Source organism: Orcinus orca, chromosome 17, assembly GCF_937001465.1.
Source record: "Orcinus orca chromosome 17, mOrcOrc1.1, whole genome shotgun sequence".
Classification (NCBI taxonomy): domain Eukaryota; kingdom Metazoa; phylum Chordata; class Mammalia; order Artiodactyla; family Delphinidae; genus Orcinus; species Orcinus orca.
In genome coordinates this window covers 53,814,998-53,832,408 of record NC_064575.1, presented here as the reverse complement: position 1 = coordinate 53,832,408, position 17,411 = coordinate 53,814,998, and the positions used below count along the sequence as shown (strand labels likewise).

General features: G+C 49.9%; 2 protein-coding genes across 8 annotated transcripts in view; one reads left to right on the top strand and one right to left on the bottom strand.

The window, feature by feature from the left end:
* Positions 1–2,474, top strand: part of AZIN1 (antizyme inhibitor 1) — a 31,423-nt gene extending 28,949 nt beyond the window's left edge. For 5 of the 7 annotated variants that reach the window (XM_012534986.3, XM_033438108.2, XM_033438109.2 and 2 more), the window contains one exon: positions 105–2,415. In XM_012534986.3, the coding sequence (XP_012390440.1) occupies positions 105–216 (112 nt within the window). In that variant the 3' untranslated portion in view covers positions 217–2,415. 7 annotated transcript variants of the gene reach the window in all.
* Positions 2,475–12,343: 9,869 nt separating this feature from the next.
* Positions 12,344–13,163, bottom strand: LOC125961711 (translation initiation factor IF-2-like). Its single transcript, XM_049700507.1, has one exon. It carries the CDS (start codon positions 13,161–13,163, stop codon positions 12,528–12,530), a length of 636 nt encoding a protein of 211 aa, XP_049556464.1. The 3' UTR covers positions 12,344–12,527.
* Positions 13,164–17,411: the final 4,248 nt, after the last annotated feature.

Below are 17,411 nucleotides of genomic sequence, written 5' to 3'. Positions count from 1 at the left end.
GAGTAATTGGAAGACCACTTATTTTACAGTCCTATTTCATTGTCCATTTGTTATGTGGTTGTGTGCTCTTTATCCTTAAATTCAAATTTTTTTTTCTTATGTAGGTATGAGATGCAAGATGCTGGAATTACTTCAGACACAATGATGAAGAACTTCTTCTTTGTGCCTTCTTGCATTCAGTTGAGCCAGGAAGACAACTTTTCCACTGAAGCTTAAGCAGGCATTAACGCTTTTTTAGATATGAAGTTGCAGGTTAAGCTTGTCTGGTCTACATTCCAGTGTGGAAAAAATTTGAACAATCTTATTCTGTTAATTCTCTTGGAAACAAAAACTACTAGTAATAGCTGTTTGGGACCAGACAAAATTAGCTCTCACCTATAATTCACTGGGGGTAATTGGGAGATTAAGATAATGTATCCACATTTAAACTTACCAGTTTGCCCCACCCCTTAAGCGTTTAAAATAAAATATGCAACAAAATGGATGACTTAGTGGAGATGGAAGCCCATTAATTGGGTTCCCCATTAAACCGTTTACATACAAGTACACAGTTTTTATACTAAGGATTCGTGTTTAAAAAGTCTTGTAAAGTTAATGTCTTTCACCCAGATATATCAAATGTCAGTGGAAGACGAGTGTGATTTCATTAGATACGTTTAGTGTATTTAGAATGTGTAAATTTGTGCTTTGAACTGTAGTTTAATAAATGTACAATTGCATCATAGTATTTGTTGTATTTGACCTAATGTAACCCTTGTATGATTGCAATAAAATTTTGTGTAGATTTTACTGTTTTTTCAGGCTAAAACTTTGGGAAAGGGGCTAGCTAGCAAAGGTAGTTTTGAAATAGATGTGTATATGGACTGTTTAGAAGGTTATTTTCCTTTATAGCCCATTTAAGTTTAGTTTGGCTCAGTACATTTTTCAGTTATTTAATTAGTAATTTAAGTAAAATGTTTGGTAAATCATTGTGAAGTTGAGATTCATTATGGAGAGTTGATGTGCAGTAAGCATGTTGTTTAACAATTTTAACACCAAAAATGTTAATCCTTCATAAACCAATTGTAATAATTAATAGGTGTTTCTGTACAGATAGAATGCATAGAGTACCTTAGTAAATCTTTGAATCACAAATCTTTTGACTGAAATGGAAGATTCTCTTAAGTACCTTGAAAAAACTTTGGGGGAGGGAAATAAAATTGCAGAAAACTGCAGCGCACTAAATCTTAAAGAAGGGCTACATCTATATCCAGAAACCTGATGCTCCTTTGCACGGAATATTATTTAAATTGAAAATTGTGAGGTGGGGTGGGGAGAAGCACACCTATTTTCAGTTTCTCAATTGCAGTGATTTCAGACTTAGGGTTTGTTTTGTTTTAGCTGTTCACTTAGCTTCTTGTTATTTCCCATTTGTTCAGCTTAGTGTAGTTTTAATTCTTTTCATACTAAAGTTTTATGGTGATTGGGGGAAGTGAGTTAGAGTCACTAACATGACAGTTGTTGCCAGGAATTTGCGTTGTTCACAGCTAGTATATTAGTTATCCTAGATCTCAGAATCACAATAGTAATAAGCAACAGGGGTCATTTTTTCCTAACTTACTCTATGTTCAGATGTGGAATTTCTGTCTACCAAGAGGAAATGTGACTTCACTTTGGTGCCAATGGACAGAAAATTCTACCTGTGCTACATAGGAGAAGTTTGGAATGCACTTAATAGCTGGTTTTTACACCTTGATTTCAAGGTGGAAGGAAATTGATCATGAATCTCTAATAAATTTCAATCTCTTAAACCAGTAGGTGCTTAATATTTTTGATTTGATTAATTCCCATTTGAATTTTGTGGGTCCTATTAATTAAAAAAGACCCCAATCTGTTGTCATCTAAATTACCTTTGGGCTTTTCCAAGATGTAATGTGGGGTTTTATGCAAAATTCCAAGCTACCATGCAACTTTTTTTAACTGTAATGAGGAGGAATTGTTCCTAACCTTCTTTACTTGTGCTTTTTGGTCCAGAAATGCCAAATCTTTTAAGAGATGGTACAACTTTGAGTCATTGGCCTGACTATACAACTTTGAGTTTCATGGCGTGTCGATTTTGCCATATTTATAGGAGAGCTATTCTGTGTATAACAGCTCAGAGTTGCAAGTAAGACATGAATGATACGGTAACTTTAAGAAATATCTGTGTTGTATTTGAAGACTGTTTGCCATAAATCTGAAGTTTGAACTTATGTATTTCAATTTGGTTTGCTTAAAATAATTAATGTTAACAATTTTTTTTAAACTATTGTAATCTCAGTTCAGAATTTAACTGAAACTATAAAACCCAAATGATTTCTATATAGTAAATTGAACTGTAAAGGTAACTTGTGTGTGATTCTGAATACACAGATAAAATGTTTTTATTCCTCCTTACATTTTAGTTTTGCTTTGCTTTGGCTTCTGTCGTGAAAGACTTGTAATTTTACATATCAGCTTTGTGTGTTAACTTGTAAGCATTCTTTCAGAATCTTGCTTTATCACATAGTAACAAATTGAATCTGGTAAAATGATTCTGGATATTACATACGGAATACTGAAGGCTTTGATAAAGTCCAATATATATGTGAGCCCAAAGATTTTTCTCTGGGTCACATATTCACCAGCTTCCTAACAGGTTTAAACTTACACTTAAATAGTTCTGTATAAATTAAGCTAGATATTCCTTCCAAGTAAATGTGGGCGCTGATACTGAATGCAAATTTGGGTTGAAAAAGCCACACCAGTTTTTTTGGGGTTTTTTTGTCTCTTTTTGGGGAGTTACTCTTGATTTCCTCACAGTAGTTATTAGCAACTTGAGCAGTAATATAGTAAAGGATGCTTGCTTAATTGACTTGAAAGTATGAAATCAGAAAAAAAAAATCTTAATCTTGCATATTCAAGTTGTGAATAAATCTTACAAATACTTTAATCCCTGCCTCATCCATCCTGAAGTAGGGATAGAAGTATGGTATAAAGTGTTTGCAGATGCAGGCTTTCAGGGGAAGAAACCTGGCCTAGGGGTAAGAAACAAAAACTAGTTCTAGTCTAGCTTTTGCTGGAGGCTGATCTTTACCTATTTAAAGGGATAAGCTACCAGCTTTTGTGTGTTGTCTTGGAGCAGGTAAGCACCATCTTTCTTACTCCTGAATTCCATGACCTATATTGGCTTCAGTTTCAAAAGCAGTTCCATTTTAATCTTTGAAATCCTGATTCTACCATAATACCGCTTATGCCTGTCAAAACCCTTTGTAGTTGATGGATTAGGAAGAAATTTAGCACTGGGTCAATTATGGGAAAGTGCAAAGTTAATCCACAGCTGGCTAACAGACGAAGTGATCATGTATTGGCAATAGAAAAAAGGGGTTGGGGCTTCCCTGGTGGCGCAGTGGTTGAGAGTCCGCCTGCCGATGCAGGGGACACAGGTTCGTGCCCTGGTCCGGGAAGATCCCACATGCCGCGGAGCGGCTGGGCCCGTGAGCCGTGGCCACTGAGCCTGCGCGTCCGGAGCCTGTGCTCCGCAACGGGAGAGGCCACAACAGTGAGAGGCCCGTGTACCGCAAAAAAAAAAAAAGGGGGGGGTTGCATGAGAGTGCAAGAGAAGAAAGATCCTTTGGTAAACCAGCAGGATCTTATTGTGATTAGATTCAGCCCCAGATTCCAGTTAGAGTTTTTCCTAAATGACGGTGCGAGACTTCATCCTGTTCGCCTGTGCTTACAATTCTGTCACCACTCTTTTTTTTTGTCACCACCACTCAACCTGAGTGGCCCCTCTTTATTGTCAACACTTTAACCTCTCTCTTCCCGCAACTCAGCCCCCAGACGGCCATCACCCACTTTGCTGGGACAGCAGTAAACAAAATACCCTAAATCCCGGCCCACGTGGCACTTCCATCTCAGGAGGCCTCCTAGAGGCTTTCAGCTCACTTCTGGATTCTGAGGGATGGACCTGCCGCCACTTTATCTTTCGGCCTGCTACAGTAAGTGGTCTGACCTTTCAGGGTCCCCCGCATCCCTCATCCAGGATGCTGGGCTGGGCAAGAGTCAGCAACTGTGTAATATCCACACAACCTCAATTACACACCAACAACTGCAGGTGGTTCTGTGCCACACAGCTCAGCTTGTGAGTTCCTCTTTCAGTCTGCGACCCTGAAACAAAGCTTCTTTTCCCCATTCTGGCCTCGGCTGCTGCCTGACTCAGAGTTCATGAAGCAGCAGTAGAGCCTAGTGGTGAAGAAGGTGGACTTGGGGTATCGTAACTCCATTTCTACCACTTACTAGCTGTGTGACCTTGGACAAGTTATTTAACTTCTCTGATCCTCAGTTACCTCTTCCATGTATTGATGTATAACAAATTGCCCCCAAACTTTGAGCTTCTTTTCTTCATCTACAAAAAACAGGATTGTAAGAATTCAATGAGTTTTTACATTTAAAGTGCTTAGAAAAGTGCTCAGCATGTAGTAAAATTTCAGTATGTGTTTGCCATTATATCTCCTGGGTTCCTGCTCATTGAATCTCCCTGGGGCTTAGAACCCTCTTGCTCCTGATGACTCCTGAATAAGATGCTTTGGTAATGGAGACTGTGTGAAATTACTGGTGACTCTACCTTCTTCCAAAAATTCTTTGAAATATCCTTCATATAAGATAGAAACTAGAGGGGACCTCCCTGGTAGTCCAGTGGTTAAGAATCCACCTTGTAATGCAGGGGACATAGATTCGATCCCTGGTGGGGGAACTAAGATCCCACATGCTGACGAGCAACTAAGCCCACAACTACTGAGCCTGTGTGTTCTAGAGCCCGTGCACCACAACCAGAGAGAAGCCTGTGCACCACAAGGAAAGATCCCATGTGCTGCAACTAAGATCCAATGCAGCCAAAAAAAAAAAGAAAGAAACTAGGTAAGAATATGGCAGTTGGGCTTCCCTGGTGGCGCAGTGGTTGAGAGTCCGCCTGCCGATGCAGGGGACGCGGGTTCGTGCCCCGGTCTGGGAAGATCCCACATGCCGCGGAGCGGCTGGGCCCGTGAGCCATGGCCGCTGAGCCTGCGTGTCCGGAGCCTGTGCTCCGAAACGGGAGAGGCCACAACAGTGAGAGACCCATGTACCACAAAAAAAAAAAAATTAAAAAAATAAAAAATACGGCAGTAAAGTGGAAAACAACTTTAAATATTAGATAAAACTGAGGCAAGGTTAGTCCAAAAGTCATCATCACAAGGTGCTGCTGACGTCTGACCACGCTTTGTCTCTGAGGTTCCTAGCAGCCAGAGTTAAAAGGGAAACACTTTAAATTCAAATTTTAAAAATGTTAACAAAATTCAAAGCATCCATAGGATATGAGTGAAGCTTTCTTTCCACAGTGCAGAGCACAGTGCCAGGGGCAATTAAGCTCAAAATGCTCTTTCTAGCAAGGGCCCAGATGCAGATGGCTGGCCTTCCCTGTTGGTGGAAACATAGAAGACATCGCTGCCACTCAAGAAGGGCTCAGGGATTGGGCGGCAATGGCTGATCTTCCCACTAGATGGCGCTCGTGGATTATCTTTGCTCATAGTGCCTCCTCGAAGTTGCAGCAAGCAATTTCGGTTTTCTTAGTTGATTTCACGTAGTATTAAATTCTTATGTTCTAGCATGTTTCTGAACGTCACACAAGCCTCTGCCTCTCTGTCCCAATCCATTGTTACAGTGGGTTTCGAGGTGGGTCGGAGCCAGGAGGAAGAGAGGATTCTGCCTCACCTTCCTTCCCCTTCTCCATTCACCGCCCCCCCCCATTAGCAACAGCTTTTGCCACTGCAAATCCCAGAGTACAGGTTTGCAGTGACCATGACAACTGCTGGAGCTGAGCCCACTGACAAGTTACCGTGACAACTCTGAGCCCAAGGGGGACCCTTGTTCCTGGGTGTGAGACAATATAACCAAAGGCTAGAAGACCTGGGCACTCAAGGAATGTGGTGGTTAAACTTTGTGGCTTTTTCCAGGTGCATTTTGAACTCCAAGTTGGGATGTCAGGTCCACCAATGACATACCTATGGCCACACAAAACCAAGTTTACATAGCTTGATGCATCCAAGGAACCCAAACACCAGGCAAGCCTTTGGACCCTCTCAGTCTGAAGGTCAGGTTGGGCTTTTTGTAGGATCAAGTGGTTGAGGCCAGCTCGAAAAGCAGGGAATGATTAGGGCTGGTGGGTTGGGAGAAAAGGGACTCTTGCTGATTGGATCTGTGGGGAATGTTTTCTATGTGACTATGGCTTTGCTAGTCATAGTCATGAATCAGTTTTTGCGATTTAGAAGTTAAGATCTTGAAGGCAGTCAGTCAACTGGTTTCTCAGTCTGCCATCTTCCAGTAGCTCTTGAGGTCATGGCTGTATCTTTTTCATATCCCCAAAGCCCGGCACATAACAGATGCTCTTTGTTGGGTGGGTGAATGAACTCACAAACACCGCCTCCTTTCCGGGGTTGTCCCAAGATGGGCGAGCAGACAAGATAGCAGATTCATGGAATACATATTCAAGAAGTACTGACTTTATGCCAGGCACTGGGCCAGGTGCTGGGAACACCATGATGGGCAAACCAGACAGGACCATGTCCTGAGGGAATCAACAAATACATGCAAGACTACAAAAGAGTCTCAGCTTTGAAGGAACAGCACTGGTGCTAAAGAGCAGATGATGGGGCACTTGGCTTGGTCAGGAAGATTTCCCGGTGAAATGATAGTTGCCCTGAGATGTGAATGAAGAGTGGAGTTAAGTAGGTGAAGAGATGGAGGGAGAATGTTCCAGGCAAGGAGTACGGCCAGTGCAAAGGCCAGGAGATGGAAATTCAAGGGCCTGAGGAAGAAGGTCAGTGCTCCTGGAGGATGGAGACTCATAGCACAAGCATTGTGTAGGATGCCCCAGCCCAGGCAGGGCTCTACCAGCCTTTTGATGGATTTCTATTTTTATCCTAAGAAAGATGGGGGTGGCGTTACTCCTTTTATAGCTCGAGGTGGGCTGTGTTTCAGAGCTGTCAAACGATTCTGCAGAAATCCTAGGTGAAGCCATAAACATTGGAGCCTCTCCTGGTGGTCCTGCAGTGTATGTGAAGTAATTGAGCTTGTGTTTGAAGGGATTTGTCTGGCTTCATTGTGGAGAAAGGACCTGAGGAGGGCAAGAATTGGGCGTGGCAGCCTGGTTAGGCTCTGGCATTGGGACCAGATGGTGGTGGTGCAGTGAAGGGCTGCTTCAGAGGTAAATGGGCAAGACGTGGTGAGTTGGATATAAGGATGGAGGAGACGAAGGGGGAGGATGCCTCTGAGTTTCTAGCTTGTGTAACTGGATAATGGGCTCGGTCACTGACACGTTGGTCACAAGAGAAGAGGACCAGGTTTTGAGGGGAGGCTTGTGAGTGTGGTCTTGGACATGTTTGCATTTGAGGTGACTTTGGAGTGGGGATATCAGTGGGAGGCTGGGTACTCAGTCTGGAGTTCAGAGAGAGGCCCAGCCCAGAGGCTGCGTATGGTTCTGTGCGTGTGGTAACAGCACAACCAAAGAATGTCAGCCGAATGACATGCCCTTTTGGAGAAGTTACTGTCGTGCCCCTTTGGTCATAGGTGGGTGCGGGTGTTTTGGGGGACTTCGGCTCTCTTCCAAAATCCCCAGGTGGGGTCCACTGGGACAAGCGTAGCCCTAGAAGTGAATCCAGGAAGAAACAAAGGCAACCACACAAGTGGTGACGTCCATTGGTTTGAAGGTGGCAGCCTGGAGTAGAGAAGGAGGTGTGGCCACATCCAAAAGTCTAATCCAACCATATCCTACCCTTTCACAGGGCACCCCACATTCACTCACATCTCATCAGCTGGCACCTCAATTACCTGTGATTACCGAGCACAGACTGAGGCAAATGGGAAAACAAGCGCACACAGCAGAGACTCACGTCTTCAGACCCTTGTACCTGAGGTTAGTGCAGTCTCTTCAAATTCAAAATGTTCTGGAAACTCAAAAGTTTTTTGTTTAGTTCGGTGCAAACTCATTTGGCATCAAAACCTGCCTGAAGGGACATGAAGCTGTTTATAGTGTTTGTTTATCCTAGTTGGTGCGAATAGTCACACATTTTGCTGCAGGAATGTGGTGTGTTTGATTACAGGGTGTTGTGCTGTTCCAGAGCCCGCAGCTGGTGGTGGTGGCGTGTGGGGGGTGGTCACCTTATACAGATACTGTGAATAATTCTAAATTCCAAACACATTCCTTCAAATTCTAGAAGGGGGCTAGTGGACCATTTTATCATCAATCTTTTACTACTCAGGGGAGCATACAAGAAAATTTAAGCATGCTAAAAATGATGGTCTTGAAAGTGTGAAAAGCATGATCCCATGTTGGTAGAAACAATTGGTTTTTGAGCACTCAGAACACTGCTAAACAGTGTTCTCGACACTGAGGATGGTGCAGTGAACAAAACAAGGCCTATGAGTTCACAAAGCTGACAAAATTGTACTTTTAAAATTCTATAAAAGATGCACACACAGATTTGCAGATATGAAGTACTTGAAGGGCAGACAGTAAAATTCTAAAACAGGCATTATGAGTAATTTGTTTTCTTTTTTTCTTCTCCACATTTCCAAATTTTCCTCTAATGCTCAGCACTCGTTTTGGAATTTTTTTTTTTTTTTTTTTTCAGTACGCGGGCTTCTCACTGCTGTGGCCTCTCCCGTTGCAGAGCACAGGCTCCGGACGCTCAGGCTCAGCGGCCATGGCTCACGGGCCCAGCTGCTCCGCGGCATGTGGGATCCTCCCGGACCGGGGCACGAACCTGTGTCCCCTGCATCGGCAGGCGGACTCTCAACCACCGCGCCACCAGCGAAGCCCTATTATTATTATTTTTAAAAGAGAATGGAGATCTTTAATTAACTAGGAATTTCTACGAACCTACAGCAGGACCGGAGCCCTCCTCTGCCTCTGCAGTCGGGTAGTCGCTGTAGATGCGGGGGGAGTCTCCGTGCACTTCTGAGGCCGCACCAGCAGAGGGCGCCGCGCTCACGGGGCTCGGGGCGGGGCCGCGGCCGCGCTTTTCTCCCCAGCAACACCCGCCCGCGCGCCGCTCCGGAGGCGCGGCCTCCCGGCTTTCCCCGCCGGGCCTCCCCACCCGCCCCGCCCCCCGCCCGCAGAGCACCCAGCCGGGGCGGCGGCCGCGCTGCTCGGACCTAGCCAGCGCCTCGCCCCTAGGTCCGGGCCGACCCTGGCGCGGTGGGCGGTACCCGGCTCCTCGCAGACCCGCCCGCGCAGCGCGGCAGGGAGGAGGGGGGTGCAGCGCGCGGCCCCGCCCGCCCGGGCCGTCTGCCCCCACTCCGCACCCGGCGCCGCCCTCCCTCTCCCTGCCTCCGCCCTTCCGCGGGGTTGGCCGGGCCGTGGCTGACTCGTACTTTGGAGCCGGATGGGGAGACGTGACTGCCGAGATACGGGCTGCGCCGGGAACAGGCGCGGGGGGAGGGGGCGGAGGCCGAGTTTCTGGGCACCTGGCGGCCGGGGCGGATGGGGAGGGCAGAGGCTGCCCCCTCCCCCCGCTCCGGGTTCCCAGGGGAGCGGGAAGGGAAATGCGCTCCTCCCTGGCGCTCGGGGGCCCCCGCCCTGGGCCTCGGCGTGTGCGCGTCGCGCCGGTTCCGTTCCTTTTGCTCCTCTGCTCCGCCGCGCCCCGGGCCGCCCTGCAGCGGGGAGAGTCTGGCCTGGGAGGGCGGCCAGGTTAGCAGTCGTGTCCGCCGTAGGTGGTCAGTCCTCTCTCAGGAACGAGGGAAGGAATTTATGCAGTCAGATCCAACCAATATTGAATCCCAGCCTCGGTCCAGCTTAGTTTCCTAATCTGTGAAATGGGAAAAGGAATACCTAACCTCCCAGTAGGCCCGCAGGTTTCACACCAGGAACCTTGTGACGCCAGGAGATGTGCCGGGGAGAATTCTAAGGGAGGGAAGAATTATCCATTCCTAAATCCAAGAAAGGGCCATCTCGTGGCGTCTCTACTGCATTTCCCAAGGCCTTCGACAATCTCTTGTTCGCCCTCATTTTGCCCAGGAAAGACCTTCCAATACACACTAGTTACCCTTCATAGAGTTTCCTCCTCCGTAATGGGGATTCAAAGGGAGAGGAGTGCACAAGCACTTCAGTGACACACTTTCTCTTTGGGTTAAATGCGTCAGCCCTAGGATTAAGTTTGGCTTTTCTAGGGCTCTGATTGCAAACAAGGCTTGAGATGAAAAACTCAAAATCCCAAGATCTTAGAGTCAAAAAGCGGGGTGGGGGGAGGTCTTGCCCCACTATGCTTAACTGCTGGTCTGTCACATTTCAGTCACTGCTCTGCCACTTGCTGGTTGTGCCTGCTTCACCAAGGTACTGAATGTCGCTGTCTCAGTTTTCTCAGCTGTCAAATGGCAACACAACACTGCTTGGTGGTGACAGGCTCAGGTATCCAGGATGGATCTCTGACTTTCACAAACTCTCATGAGTCCTTTAGGCAGCATTGCCATTTGTCAGGAAATTCTTCCTAGTTGTAGATCCTCCCCAGGTTCAAGGCCATATTTCTGCTTCTCAGTCCTGGGAGAGGGCCGTTGGTTCCCCCCTTGTTAATGTCATTTCCCTTGCAGCAGACAGGCCACTGCCAAGCTCCTCAGCCTGACCTTCCTTTACCCCTGGCTTCAGATATGGTTTCGGGGTCCTCCCCAAATCCTGTAGATTGGGGAGGTGCGGGTGGACAAATGCTGAGAGAGCTGAGAGGCCCAGACATGGACATTTTCCCTAAATTTGTGACTTACTAGCAAAACAGGAAGAAAAGAATGCTTACTGAAAATTACCTCCACGCTGGGGTGATTTATCTCAGGGCCCTCACAAGAACCTTTGAGGCAGGAAGCATCACCTCCTTTTTGCCCATAAGAAAGCAGAGGACCTGTTGCCCAGGTCCCCAATCTGTCCTTAGCTGGGTCCTCCTCCACCTCTGAGGACAGAGTGTCACAGGTGGTGCCACCTCCACCTAGGGCCCCTTCCAGGTATGCCTTGTCGACAGGAAATGGCTGCAGTTCCTACTGATGCCTGGTTCTCCTGCCAGTGAGGTTCATGGTTGTTATCACTGGCTTGAAAGGCCAGTTGGCTCTTGGGAAACAAACAGAAGCCTCACCCTCCCTTCCTGTTGGAAACTTTGGCCTCAGCTGCAGAGTGGATGCCTGGGAAACACGTTTCAACTCCAGCCTTGGGGAGCCCAACTGCTCCTGGAGATCTGCCAAGGCCGCTCTCGGGGGAGGTGGGGGGTTGTTGGAGTTGGGAAGTCTGAAGGCCAGGGGGCCCCCGCTCTGGGAGTGTGGGCCTCATCTGGACACTCTTGACGGTGACCATCTGCATCAGTGGTTCTCATTCCTGCTGCCCAGTGAAAGAATGCTGATGCCTGGGCTCCACCCCAGACCAGTGAAATCACCTTTCTGGGAGGGAGCCCATGTGTCAACATTTGTGATTTCTAAAGCACCCCCAGGTAATTCCAGAGTGCTGTCGCGGTTGAGAAACACTGAGGGAGATCAATACAAACAGACAGTGGTCAAAGGACAGAATGGGAAAGCATTCGATATCTGAACAAAGGAGGATCTGCGTTAGAGACCAACTAATAAAAGCTGTCCGAGGCAGGAAGGCTCCTTCGGCTGTGGCTGAGCAGGACTGTGGAACACTTGGAAAGAGTCCACCCGTCTGGGAACTGGCATGACTCGGTGCCCAGGGACAGAGGGAGGAACCCAGCGTGACTCCAGGTCCCTCTGGGCCACTTGTGCCTGCTTCTGAGATCCACGTTCGTGCTGCCGGGCGAGGCCCCTGATGCTCCTGTGCGCCTCAGTTCTTCCAGTCCAACTGGATTGCTTGCCGTTCCCAGAACTCCCCCTGATCTTTCCCCTTCTAGGTTTTGGTTCCCGGCATTTGATTCCATCTGGAATGTCCTTTCCCCATCTGTTGAAATCCTTCCTCTTCAAGGTCCCTGCCCTAATGCCAGCTCCACCAGGAAGCCTCCACCTTCTGGAAGCGCCTTCTGGAAGCGCCTGTACCCCCTTCCCAGACTGTCACTGCCCTGGTGTGCGCAGGGTTGTCTCCCTGGCCAGGCTGTAGATGCAGGAAGGGCGGGGACGATCACACTCCTCTGTGCCTCTTCCTCCCCAGCCTGTCTCTGGGGGCGGGGTGGAGGCGTCTTGCGTGGAGGAGCCCCACGCTTTTCCTGAATGCTACAGAATTTGTCCCTGTTCCAGGACAGGGTGGACAGCCACAAAGATAAATCCTCTCTGCTCATGCCCCTTCCTGATAGTTCTCTGGCCCGTCCGCTCCATTTCCGGAGTGTCAGGGGGGCTTGTGGTTAGCAGGCAGCGACAGGAAAGAGCTGAGGCCAGGCCTTGACCCAGCACGTGGTGTCCGCAGCACCAGAGCAGCTTCCCCTGGGGAGGGACGGGTAGAAAGACTGAGGCAGGGGATGAGAGCGTCGAGTCCCTGGATGCCGGCGCAGTCTCTTCCCACAGACAGACCCAAAGTCTTAAAGGGAGGGGTAGGACCCCGTGACCTCGGGCGCCGCCGAGGCCAGTGCTGGAGCCACGGAACCGCCTCCTCCCGACAGCGGGGCGTCCGCCAGCCCGCGCCGCAGGTGGCCCCGGTCGCTGCCAGTCGTCCCCGCTCCCCGCCGAGCACCCCCAGCGCCCCCGCCGCAGCCGCCTTCTTGGGGTTTTCCGCCTCGGAGCGCCTCAAACGACCTCGGCAGCCGCCGGCCCGGGCCGCGCCGCCGGCCCGGGCCGCTCCCCCGCCCCGCCCCCCGCCTCCCTGGCCGCGGAGCAGGGCTTTCTGATGAGTCAGCGGGAGCCGGGGAGCCTCCAGCCTCCCCGGGCATCTGCTCCGGTGACGCACCGTGACTCACGGGCGCCTGGGCAGCCGCAGCCGCCGAGCGCGCAGCGCGGAGCCGGGACGCCGAGCGCAGACCCCCGCCGCGGCCGAGCGGCCCCCGGGAGGGCCCGGCTCCGCGCCCCGCGACCGGCGTCTGGCTCCTCCCGCGCGCCCAGCGCTTCCAGCCTCCCGCCTCCCGCGCCTCCCGCGCCTCCCGCGCCTCCCGCTCCCGCCCGCCTCCGGCACCCTCCTCCCCCGGCCCCTCGGCTCCCCTGGCCCCAATCCAAGCTGACATCAGACGCTGGCCGCCCGGCCACCCTCTGAGTCAACAGTTTCCGAAGCGGAGCCCGCTGCCAGGGGCAGGGAGAGAGCGCTACCTCCGGGGGAGGCGGTACGGGGCTGGCCGGGGCTGGCCGGGGCTGGCAGCCGCGGGAGGGTGGAGGTGGGTGGGGACCAGCGGAGCTTTTTACAAGAAGTCACGGGAGGTAGGGGAAACGAGAGGGTGAAAAACGCCCTGCGGAGCTGCCTGGGCGGGGAGGGAATCTGCGCCCGGAGCCACGTGCTGGAGCCGGCGCTGGGTGGGTGGCTTGGGGAGGCGTGGGGGAGGGAGAGGCCTTTGCTGGGAAAGGCCCCAGGCCACGTTTCTGGGGGAGGAGAAGAACCGCGGGTGGACACGCTCGGCCTCAGGCCACCAGGGAATGTTCGTGTCTGGAGAACGCGGCCCAGATCCCTTTGATGGGAGCAGCTCTGGCCAAGCCTGGAGGGCTGGCCCTGCCTGCTTAGGGTTGGACCTGAAGAAATGCACTGGCCTGACCCAATGGCCTCCGCTGACCTCGGTGGGATGGGGTTAGGGCTGGAGGCACCTCCACCTCCCACCCCTCAAAGAGGATGTCTGTCCAAGGGTCAAAGAATTGGAGAGGCTGAGTAAGTTGATGGTGGGTGGCTGCCCAGTGAAGGCGGGGGAGAGTAGTAGGAAGAAGGAAGGAGGCGTAAAAAGAAGGAAGAAGAATTTTAAGAACATGCCAAGGACATAACTGCAGTCCTTGGAAAGGTGAGTTTCCTACTACCTGAGGAATCAGGCCAGAATCCTCAGAGGAAAGAAAATGGATTCGCTGCAGGAAGGAATGTGGAGCCTGGGCTTCTTCCTCTGAGTAAGAGGCTGGAGCCTCTGGGTGCTCTGGTCTGCCACTGTCTGTGTTGAGCACCCACTTTGAGAGGCTGCCTCCTGTGGCTCTAGGATGCTCAAGAAGGGCAAAAGACCCTTTAAAAAGTACCCACCTGCAGTGGCCTAAGCGGCACCTAGAAGCTTCCTTAACCCTGACAGTTTTCTCTGCCCTTGTCAGAAGGGAGAGGAGCCAGGAAGACAGAAAGGCAGCAAAGCTCCACAGGCACCTGGGTTTCCTCCTCTCCCACTCCATCCCACCTCACCCCACCCTCCCTTGACCCCCAGGATGAGCAAGACACAACTGCCGTTAGTGGGCCTCCAGCTGCAATTTATTCTTAGTCTCTTTCCGGGATTTGACTTGCCGTTCTTTCCAAAGCCACGGCTCGACAAGTGATGCCAGCCCATGGAGGGGGTGTTGTGTCTCATCTTGCAGGCAGAAGTAGCACAACAGCTGGGTGAACCAAACCCATCCGGATCTGTCCAGAGCTGTTTGTCAGTATGGCCTCACAGGACCACGTGAGCTGCCTCTTGCCCCATGTGACCCCCATTCAAACCCAGGCAGAGCAAGAGCTCCCGGCCCCCTTCTCCTTGGGCAGCCTTCTCCCAAGTGTGTGGATGGGTGGCTCATTCCTGCCAGGTCAAAATAGCATTGAGCCAGACTTCTGGGAAGCTCTGTATTCCAGGCCTCTGTAGAAGAGTTAAAAATAACAGCTCTTGGGAAGCCAGGGGGTCTAGTTTGCTGAGGTGGGACAAGATGCAGAGCCCTGTGACATCAAAGGGCAGAAATACTGGCTGGGGATCTGTATGGAAAGTGTTAGTAGCAGGAGGTCCCGGGCCCTGTGTGGTTGCCCTTCGGGGAAGTTGGTGGGCTGGACCAGTGGGGGTTATCCTAGGAGGCTAAGGCCAGGTGCAGAATGGGGGCTGTGGCCGGATACTTAAGCCACAAACACTGCAACCCCCAACTTCCACTTTTTTTTCATGCTGAGAACTCTCTTGGTAGAGGCTGCTTCCTCCAGTGTTTTAAATTCTGATTTCTCATGTATCTGTCAGAGAGACAGTTATCACGATCTGGGTGAAGCTCTTTTCTGCCATTCCACAATCTGTGGACTTGTAGCCCTCCGCACCTGCACGTAACCCTTACCATGCTTTGCCTGGCCTGAGAGGTTTTACTGTCTTCAACTTCCCTCTCTACTCAGAGGCCTACTGGGAGGCCCAGAGTTTCATCTTTGCAACTCCCTCTTGGTGGAACTCATGGGGAAGTGAAGTAGCGTCACCTCTGCCCTCCTCTGCCCCACGCTTGGCCTGATAGCCTCCTTTGTGTCTGAGGGCACTTCCTGTTTGCTGTGTCTGCTGCTTCCACAAGAGCTTCATCCTGGGTTTTGACCCAAGCTGCTCTTTGCCTGACAGTTCCGCCCAGCTTTTGGGACCCTGGCTTGTTATCCTGATTGACACCTGGCAGCTGTTCAGCAGGGAGAGCTTGTGCATCTTCCCTCAGCAGTTGGAACTGGGGCAAAGGGTCGATGGAGCCTAAGTGTACTTCACTAAAGCCAGCCAGCCCGTTGCGTGTGCCTGCACATCCAGGAATGCAGGTGGACCTAACTGAAGCTAACATGTCATGTGTAAATCCACAGTCATACAAAAAATAAGGGCTGCAACCCTTCACAAAACTTTTTTCAAAGCACACCATTAAATATGAGATTCCTGGTATGTAGTTAGAGGGCTCATTTTCCTTGCAGCTTCTGAGGAATAGATATATTGAAAGTGAGATACAAAATTAGGAGATGAATTAGCAGAGATTAGACTATTTTCAGGGGTCGTGTAACAAAGTCCTGTATTACTGCACATGCCAGAAAAGTTGGAGATGAAACTGAGCCGAATGAGGAATATCTTGCCTCGAAAGATTGGGCGTAACTCCTCAAAACATCTGGCATCCCTTGGTAGCGTTTATCACTCCACTGAAAAGTTGACCTTCTTCAGCCATCCTTGACCACGTAATGGAGCAGAGAGTGGGGCACTGTGTGTCAGAAAATCTGGTTCCGTCTCTGGCTCTGCCGTGTCTGAGCTCTGCTACCTTGGGCCACCTGCTGATCTGTCTGTGCCTTGGTTTCTTCTCCTGTAAAATAGAGATCCTTATACCTACCTCTTAGGGCTCTTGTGGGGACCAGAGGAGGTAATTGACACTTGGTGGGTGCTCAGTAAAGGGTAGCTTAAAATGTTTTAGACTTTCTAACTGTTGGGATAACAACTTCCTCAAGTGTATAATCTTCTCCATTGGGATTCTTTAGGTTTAGGGTCAAGAAGAATTGGGATTCTTCTGTCCAAGGTCAAGAAGGTCAAACAGAGAGCATTGAGCTCTTTTTCAGAAGCCACTGGAGCAAAGACCAACATCTCTAGGAGAGGTAAGGAATTTAAGAGCAGCACAATCTGCTAACCAATCGTGGATTTCAGGCCTGAGAGAAACCTGATAATGAATCATTCTGAGGCCTAATCAGTGACAAAGATGACCTTTGCCCAGACACTGGCATGTCTGAGCTGCTGAATGAGCCTTTAGTGCAGGAGGTGTTGAAAGAGCCTAATAAATACTTATTCATTGAGTCAAATCCAAGAGTTTGAAGACAAATGCAAAGTTTATATTTTGTGTGCCCCTTGACCGTGTGAGATGTTACCCTGAGGGAAAACACTAAATCAGACCCTGCTCTAGTGTGTGATGGGTCCCAGAGCCACATATCGGGGCCCTGGACTCTTGCTTCTGTGAATGGGAGCAGGTAATGTTCCCAGGAAGGACAGATTAATGGGCTGCATTGGACATCCTTTGGAGAGGGAGTAAGAACTGTCCTTTGCACCTCACCTCAGCTCTTTTTGGCCCATCTGACACCAATCCAGGGAACATATGGTATATTAGTCTCCTAGGACTGCATAACCGAGCACCACAAACTGGGTATCTCGAAACAACAGAAATGTATTTGCTCAGAGTCCTGGAGGCTGGAGGTTTGAAATCAAGGTATCAGCAGGGCCCTGCTCCCTCCGAGACTCTGGGTGGACTCCTTCCTTGGCTCTTCTTCCTAGCTTCAGATAGCTGGCAGTCCTTGGCATTCCTTGGCCTGCAGCTACATCACTCCAATCTCTGCCTCTGTTAGCCTGTGGTGTTCCGTGTGCGTCTTCATATGGCAATCTCCTCTTTATTAGAACCCCAGTCATACTGGGTAAGGGCCCACCCTAATAGCCTCTTCTTAACTTGTTACACCTGCAAAGACCCTGTTTCCAAATAAGGTCACATCCACAGGTACTGGGGGATTAGGATTTTACAATATCTTTTTTAGGGAAAACAATTCAACCCATAACATATGGTAAGAGCCATACCTTTGATAAACAGGCTGC

Bases quoted from the DNA above. Each gene is read 5' to 3' on its own strand.
- LOC125961711 (XM_049700507.1), bottom strand. From the start codon at position 13,163: ATGTCAGCTTGGATTGGGGCCAGGGGAGCCGAGGGGCCGGGGGAGGAG.